We start from the raw sequence: 8,835 nt of genomic DNA, 5'->3' as shown, positions 1-8,835 counted from the left end.
CAGGGGGGTTTATCTTCATTTTTTTTTTTTTCCTAACCCATATGTCTGGTCGGCGATTACAGGAAATACGCTCACATGAGACGAAAGGGGTGGGGAGATGATTTGAGGAAGTTTGCAGAAACAAAAATAAAGCAAGCAAAACCACACAGAAATGGTGGGAAAACTTGAAAGCTCACGGGGCCACATTTCACATTTACAAAACGGGATAAAAGATATGGCTAATATGTACATGTAACGTGAAATAATCATTCATTTATTTCAAAATATAATGACTTATAAATAATTTAACTATAATTATTCAATGATTTAATAAAATTCATGTTAAACACATACAAGTTTATTTTACTACTGTTTTTATCATCTGTTACAGCATCCTTTATCTGTTTTATATGCACTGTGTCATTTGAAGATGAAAAAGACACATTTAAAAAAATGTATACATAATGCAGAAACGTAAATTATATATATATATATATATATATGATATTTAATTTACACTGAAAGAAAATGCCAATTTTATTACCCTGTTTATACATAAATGGATTAAAAATATATATTTTGGGGTAAAAAAAAAAATTATGTTCTACATTTTTATTTATTTATTTGCTAACGTACAGTAGTATTGTGAAATTGTCAATTTAAAATGTTTTCTTTTTAGCTTTGGGTATTTAGGATTATTGTTTTAGTAGCTGAGGTTGTTTTCTTTCTTTCTTTTTGCGATAAGTTACAGTGGTTTTGGTGGTTCCGCCCACTTCGTGACGCAGTTCCACAACTCAGGTACATTGCGCAATGTTGTAAAAAAGTCCTCTCAAAAAGTGAAGAAGCAACATGGCCGGCTGCTCCTCGGCGACGGCGGTGGACGACCTGTCCACCGTCCCTCTGGTCGCCCTCAACATGACCGTCAGGAAGCAGCTGAGCCTTTACTTGAACCCCCGCAACATGGTGGCCGCCGACTGGACGATGGTGGCCGAGGCAATGGGCTTCTCTTACCTGGAAATCACCAACTACCAGACGGTCCCCAACCCCACTGAGCGGGTCTTGGAGGACTGGCAGGCGTGTTCGACCGAGGCCACCGTAGGACATTTGTTGTCCATCTTGGAGAACGTGGAGAGGAAAGACGTCGTGGAGGACCTTCGTCCACTGATGGGTACAAGAGCTTTTCTATCTGTCAAAGTATTATTAGTTAGCGTTTGGAGGCACTTCCTGTTTCAACTACGTGCCAACAGGTTGTATGTACGTAGCACTTCCGCCAACCGCGATTTACTTGACCTTTCTGTTTACGTTCTTTTATTTTTGTCTTTTTCTTTTTTTAACGCCGTGTTATCTGCCGAAGTTGACTAACATGCTTATTATGATATATAAGTACCTACACATCGAAAAGTTATGATTGAAAAGTACTTCCGTTTTCAAATGCAGGCACTAAATGTAAAAATTCGTCTATACCATAAATACTTTAAGATACCTGAAAACTCTACTTACAGTAACGAAGTACAGTAGATTGTCTTCCATCGCCGGGGATACGTGCCAGACCAGCCCGGAAAAAGTGAAATTATTATTACAAAAGTATATCAAGAGCAAATTTTAATCAGACATGGCTTTACATCTCCCTTTAAAAAACAACAACGTTATTTTGACGCTAATTATAAATATATACTTCTTTTTTTTTTTGGGACATTAGTTTTTTTTTTATAGATACACTACTTGAAAACATGATGTGCTGGAGAAAGACTGACAACAGATTCAGAATTGGAGCAAAAAAAAATCGAGAAAAGTTTATTTAAAATATAGTAAAAATTAGTTGACCAGTGTTATTTTAACACACTTTTAAAATAAAACAAACACTTTTAAAAACATAATATATTGAGAGAGAGAGAACGCAAGAGCAGTGGATAACAGTAGACAAAACTATTGTGCAATGTAAAAATGTGCCAATCCCTCTGGATTTACAATAACGAATCCCATTTTTTCCAAACTAACAAACCTATCTTGTCACAATGGCTGTCATTAATCATGCCCAAAGATGTACACTACAAAATTAACCTAAAGCCGTCACTGTCTGTAGGCGTTAAAAGCAGGATTAAAAATTTCACAGCAAGAACTAGCTGATCTCGAAACACTTCCTGTTTTTACTCATTCTTCTTCGCAATTTGTTAAACATAATAGTGTGCCGCCATCTTGAGGCCAATAGCGGAATTACGCCCAAAATAAAGGCGAGAGACAACCGAATAGTTATAAAATCTGAAATAACGGAACTGTAAACGTAGATCCGGAGTGGAGGGAGGTTAACTATCTTTTTGTGCGTGTATTTCCACTAGAGGAGGATGTAAGGAAATATAAGGAGAGTTTGAAGAAAAGGGCCGTACGCCCACTCCAGGTCCCCGAGGTGGACAGCTGCATCCCTCGCACGCCCGAGCGCTCCGGCCTCACCCTGGGGGATGATCCGGAAGGTCAGTCAACACTTTTTCATTCGGACTTTTCCAGAAACGGCATTCTCTACTTTATTCTTCTGCTTTGTCACCAGGTTCTCCCGAGCTGTTCGATGCTTTCATTTGCTACTGCAAGAGCGACATCACATTCGTGCACGAGATGATCCGAGAGCTGGAGCAGACGGATCACAGGCTCAAGCTTTGCGTGTTCGACCGTAACGTCCTGCCCGGTTCGTGCGTGTGGACCATCACCAGCGAGCTCATTGAGAAGAGGTGAGATAATAATGCGTCATTATTGCTTTTTGGTTGACTTTTTTCCCCTTTTGGTTTTCACTGTGGCGTTTATGTGCGCAGGTGTAAGAGGATGGTGGTTGTGATTTCAGATGAATACATTGAAAGTGACGCCTGTGACTTCCAGACTAAGTTTGCACTCAGCCTCTCTCCTGGTGAACATTTTTTTTTTTTTTTGGGGTTCATATTTGACTTTATTCAGCGGTACCTTGACCTTAAGGATGTAATTCACACAAAATAACTTTGTCAGCCTGTTTGATGCGAAAGTATTGGCTTAAGTCAAGGTACCAGCGTATTTGACTTCATTTGTGACAACTTAAGCTTTCTGCCATGACAGGAGCTCGGAATAAACGACTCATCCCTGTGGTTTACAAGTCGATGACAAAACAGTTCCCGAGGATCTTGAGCTTCCTGACTGTGTGCGACTACACAAATCAGTACACGAAGACCTGGTTTTGGGAACGGCTGGCCAAAGCTCTTTCTCTGCCATAGTTGTGACTGTTATACGTGTGTTTTGAAAAGTGCTTTTCTGTCATTGCGGCGACTATCAAGAAATTAGTGGGACCCAAAACCAAACTACTGTAAATGTTACGTGAATAGTGAAAACATATAATTCTAAACCTTAACACTGGAGCCATTTAAGCATATTTATATGTCCTTTAGAATATATTTTGTGATTTTTATTATGAGAAACAAAGTGCACAAAAATATTTTTGCTATCTCTGCTGCTCAAATTTGTATTGTAAGGTTTGAAAAGTGCAAAGTTCCGTGGTTCTTGCGCTTCCTCTTTGTCTGTAGGAAATTATAGCGGAAATGCAGTATATGCAGTATACTTCTACATTTGACTGACTGCTCTTCTCACTTCTCGCCTGTACCTTTTGTATTTCCATGTTTGTACATGATGGTCTATTTTTAACAGCAATTTGAAAAAATAAAACAATTTTTACTATTTATGGGATAAATTAATAAATAATGAATATGAATTAACCATTTTTAGAAAGGAAAACGCCAAAATTAATTTAAAAAATACTCCTGATAATATTAACACTGTAAAATTGATTTTTAATTAATAAAATATATGATTTATTTATTTTTTTACAGTAAAACAATTAACGAAAAATGTAATTACGTGAATTAATTAAAAAGTATATATAATGTAATTTTAGGAAAAACGTCTAAATGACTGCAACAAATTTTACAAAACGTCCACTATGTGTCATTATTGCGCAAGTCTCGCATGTTATAGGAGTGTCGGCACGACACATTTCCGCTACGACATTAATCAACAGCCAATCACAGCGCGACGTACTGTCGCATTGTCCAATCAAAACGGTGTCAACTTCAAGCGTGCCCTCACTTTGGACTGCCGGTTGTGATTCACCGAAACCTGAATTGTAGTTACGTTTTGTAATTAAGGAAATACTTTGAGGGGAACGTAGTAATAATATAAACGATCGAAGAAAAACCGACGTGAAGGTAGTTTAATTGGCAGCGACGTGGCACGACAGTGTTTTCATTTTTGGACTAATGCCGGTGCGGTAGTTGGTCATTCACCGCCGTTCAGTCTCATTCAGTGACCACAAGTAACATGGCCGCGGAGGGAGTCCACATTTGCCGAGGAGGAATGCGGTAGGCGGGGCCGCGAGCCTTGTGTCAAACTTTGGGAATGACAGCAGGAGTGCTGCAGGATTCGCAAAGAAGGGAAAAGTGTCGCCCTTGTTGCCGCTCCTTGGAGTACTTGTTACTTTTTTCAACGCCCTGCCTGCGGCGCCGACACTTTTTCTTCGACGGTGTCAGATGGCAAATACCTCAGCCATGTCGGAGGACCTGAGTTCCCAACCGTGGTCCATCAACAAAGATGACTATGAGCTACACGAGGTGATTGGTATGTGATATTGCTGCTAAGTTGCTAGCTTTCCTTCCGCTTGAGAGTCTGTGAATAGACACGCTTGCTGAACCCTGAATATAAACCGTGATGTTTTTATTTTTTAATCATCTAAGCATCTCCCCTTTCCCCTGAACCAAAGGAAGGGTGACTTAATTGTGGGACAGTCCTTGCCGGGCGGTGTTAGAACTTCGAGTATATGGAATGTTTCCACTGAGAAAGACAGCCCCGCCCAGTTGGGCTACACCGGTGTGGTGAAACGAGCATTTGCGGCTGAATAGTGTGTGGCATGGCTAAATAACATTTTGCATGGAGAAAGCATTTATTCACAATTATATCTTGAATAAAGTTTGACTCTCTGTTGACTGTTACGTAGGGAATTTAAAATAAAATGCAACAGCTTCTACCTTTATTTTGATTGTTGCATTTCCCCAAAAATCTTTCATATATTCAAACCGTCCAAATATTGTTAATTAATCTTTAATAAAATTACATTTCACTGTTATACTTTTAATGATCATTTCACTGGGTGTTTTGTAAAAAAGAAGCAAAAAAATCAAACTGCTTAAATAATTGATTTGTTAAAATTAGGGATGGGCGAGTACAGATATCAGGTATTGGTATCAGGCTGATATCAAGCTTAAATATAAAAATTATTTCAAGGTATCAGTACTCGTGATGTATCGGCTGCCCTCTTGTGTTACTGTTTACTATCAGGAGCTAGAAGTTAGAAGAATACCAAAGTGCTATTATTTTCATGCAATTTTAAGGAACAATGCTATATTAAGATGTAAAGGTCTTTAAAATTATCTTCTTCTTTTTTTAAATACATGAAAAGTACTAGTGCTATCGGTACTTGGTATCAGTATCGGTGACTACTCAAGAGTTGAGTATCCGTACTGGTATCAATCTGAAAAAATGTGGTATCGAACATCCCGAGTTAAAATAAAATGTAGCAAATTGCTGCTTGGCAAAAAAACAACAAAAAGGCAATACATCAACCGTAGAAATATTAAATGATTTAAAATTAAACTGCGCCTAATTTTAATTTAATCAGAATCTGTGTTGCTGCTTTGCATACAAATATTTTTTAGCAAAAATATATTCAAACTGTCCATATATAGTAAATGAATCAATTTATAAAAAATAAAAAAAATGCTGCAGTTTTTATTTGGTGGTTGGAATGGCTGTATTGCACAACACATTTCATTCATAAAAATATAAATATTGTAACTTGTTCTTCCATATAATAGGCAATAAATATGAATTAGGCTATGTTCTTCTTGTTTTGTGGTGCGGAGTCTGCTCATTTTTACGTTGTATAAATCCTCAATTTTAAGTTCATTCAAAAAGAAAAAAGAAAGATTGAACATATGGGCAATCGTTCATTTGTTTGAAGAAGCAAGCCAGGCCTTATCCAAAGATCTTGCGGCCCTCAGGTTCCTCACCCTAGCACCACTGAGTCACGTTTGCACTGCAGCCTAGCGCTGTCCCGCCCTTCAGATAAGTGACCCTGCCCTCACTTTGCTAAAAACACAAAGGTGTGTGTATGTAGCAGCGTCACCTGGTCAGCACCTCGGAACAGCTTGCACAAAAACGTAAGACTTCTGCTGGAATGCACCAAAAATGTCAGGAAAAGCCTACTAGAACATCTGAAAATGTGTTATGGGTAAATCATGTGCTGTACTTTCATTTAAGTGTCACAGCAGTTCAATTTTACATTTTATAATTCACTTATATTTATAGTATTAATTATTCACATGTTAAATCGCAGTGTTTGTGGGGGAGGGGGATATCAATTAGATTATTTTGCCAAATCGTTCAGCCCTCATATTGGATATTCTGCAACATCGCCGCTGAAAAAGCAAACATTTTATCCTAAAAACTCAATTAAAAAAGCTCGCAAAGCTAGTTTGTGACATTGACACGGCCCTCGCATACCTGCTCCATTAAGAAGCTAATTCAAGGCCATGCTAATCTGATAATGTGTCGTTTGCACTTGATGAACTCTAGTTGACCCCAGTGCGACTTCTCATTAGTAGCCGGAATCACCTCCTTGTGTTTTAAAACCGCTTCGATCAATTTATCTTTAAATTTTTTTTTTTCAAGCTTTTAAGTCACAACATACAGTAAGAGCTTATTTGCCACAATGTCACTTTCACACATTGGGAAACGTTATGGCAACAGCCATAATATGGCTCGTCAAGATATATGCTTACAGAAAACACGATTTGCAAAGAGCAAACTTGTTTTGTCAATGTTTCGCTTTTTCTTTTTTTACGCCGCTTTGGACGCCGTCTCGGGGTGGACGCTTGACTTGAAAATGTTGTTTGAGAAAGTCCGTCCGACAGTATACCGTATACATTTGTGATATTTATGTCAAGGCTGTGATGGAAACAAATGGAGCTTAGAGAGAGAAAAATGCTACGCTAACGCAACATAGCGCTCAATAGTCACGGTCACAAGTTTACTATCAAACCAAACAAAGAGAATTATATGTTGAAACAAGCTCAAAGTTCTGCCTAAGAGCTGGTATTAGCTTGTTGCTAAGATGCTAATGCTAGATGGGCTAACGATTAGCATTGACGTGGGAGCGTTCTAATGCTTTCCGCAACCGATATTTAAATGTAAATGCTTCAAACCGCTTCACTATTTGTATTCCTCATAGGCACATTTAAAACTTCTTTTAAATCTGTCTTTAAAAAAATCCTAGTGCTTTTTTTTTTTACTATCAATGATTAAGTCGTCTTCTGTCATATCATTAGCAAGCGAGGCGTGACGTTTGGAGCAGCGCCCGCTCGCTGCTGTCGCCAAACACCGACCACGGCCAGACAATTGATATTGTCTGACAGTTGGTCAATAGCGCCGCTTTCTCTTTGGTCCAAAGCGGGGAAAAAGTTGTGGACTGCTCCTCAGATATCCACAAAAATGTCATAGTTAAAGGACACTATTGGAAAAGGAGGAGGGAGGACCTTGTCGGTTTGATGGATTCCGAAGAACGATCCATCTCAGACTTGCTCAGCTGGTCTTTCTTCTTTCTTTCTTTTGAACAAAGCCTGCAAACAATGATTTATGGCTGCTGGCAGCCCATCAGGTTACTTGCCTATTCATGATTCGTTTTCCGATCATTTTTACTGAAGGGATTCTCCTTCAACACAGTGAATCACATTAGTCACCGCTAAAAAATTATGGTAAATAGTGAAAAACCACAAGTATTTGTTGCACTCTTAAAAATTACAGTAGTTTTAATTCAACCATAAACTCTGATCCCATAACAGTTTGTGTTTCAAATTCATAACCTTAAAAATTGATGGTATACAGATTTTTTTTTTCTTCCTGAAAAATGCACCAGAAATCATCCTTAACATCCAAATCTCTCACTCATGATGTATTGCCTCAACATATTTTCTTGACACCAATTACTACTTTTCTATTACCTGGGACCATCTTAGGGCTTTTACAGAAAAAGCAAAAAAAAATGTAAATAGGTGATTTATTATTATTATTATTATTTTTGTCAGCAAATAGCTATATATATATATATATATATATATAAATCAATTGTAGTTCTACTTTTGACCACTAGACCACACTTAATTTGAGACGTTGTAAATTCCAAAAGAAGAAGAACTATTTTACTGTAATTCAACACAGTTTTTGTTGAGAATGATTAAATGTCATCCGCTGTAATCCTGTGATATATGGCTACAGGAAACAATGACCGTAAATTCATTTTATAATTGACATCTTTGGGCATTTTGTTTGTGAGATGATAAGTTTAGTTTGTTAGTTTAGAAAATTTGAGATTGATCCAGTCTCTTTCTCTCAGTATATTGTGTTTAAATCTGTTTCTGACGTAATAATAAATAAATAAATAAATGGACAACCGATTGAACTATGCTAGCAAATAGCGCCCCCAGCAGTTGGTCCATTCTGTCCCCGTCTGGTATTAACGCAAAGCTGTGCTTGATTCAGCACGTTGCAACGTGACCCCCAAAGCCAATAATGTCCCTCTTTTTTTCCCCCAACATTTTTGCCGTACATAGACGCACATCAACACACGCGCCAACACGTGCTTCATCCAGCTCGCCATCCCTGACGACTCGCTGTTTGTTTGCGCTGAGGAATTTACACCCCGACGTGGTCTCGGCAACTGGATGACTGCGTGTGTATGTTTAAGTGTGTGAGCGTGTGTTTGCTTGGGCCAGGATCAACCCCCCCCCCCAACCCCAA

General features: G+C 38.3%; 2 protein-coding genes across 3 annotated transcripts in view; both read left to right on the top strand.

Annotated features, from left to right (window-relative positions):
• Window positions 1-760: 760 nt before the first annotated feature.
• myd88 (MYD88 innate immune signal transduction adaptor) lies at window positions 761-3,668 on the top strand. Of its 2 annotated transcripts, none has more exons than XR_013289643.1 (5): window positions 761-1,147; window positions 2,316-2,447; window positions 2,522-2,699; window positions 2,810-2,872; window positions 3,055-3,118. XR_013289643.1 is itself a non-coding variant. In XM_077553960.1 (5 exons), exons 1-5 carry the CDS (start codon window positions 829-831, stop codon window positions 3,207-3,209), a joined length of 876 nt encoding a protein of 291 aa, XP_077410086.1. In that variant the 5' UTR covers window positions 762-828; the 3' UTR covers window positions 3,210-3,668. The 2 variants fall into 2 exon arrangements, 1 of the variants encoding a protein (XP_077410086.1); XM_077553960.1 differs by having other exon boundaries at window positions 762-1,147; window positions 2,781-2,872; window positions 3,055-3,668.
• A 414-nt stretch (window positions 3,669-4,082) lies between these two features.
• Window positions 4,083-8,835, top strand: part of oxsr1b (oxidative stress responsive kinase 1b) — a 40,262-nt gene continuing 35,509 nt past the window's right edge. Inside the window, exon 1 of the mRNA XM_077555163.1 lies at window positions 4,083-4,602. Within this exon, the coding sequence (XP_077411289.1) occupies window positions 4,515-4,602 (88 nt within the window). The 5' untranslated portion in view covers window positions 4,083-4,514. The remainder of the gene's footprint in view (window positions 4,603-8,835) is intronic.

Source organism: Vanacampus margaritifer, chromosome 20 (genome assembly GCF_051991255.1).
Source record: "Vanacampus margaritifer isolate UIUO_Vmar chromosome 20, RoL_Vmar_1.0, whole genome shotgun sequence".
NCBI lineage: Eukaryota > Metazoa > Chordata > Actinopteri > Syngnathiformes > Syngnathidae > Vanacampus > Vanacampus margaritifer.
The sequence above is the reverse complement of the archived record's forward strand: the minus strand, read 5'-3'. Positions and strand labels throughout refer to the sequence as shown.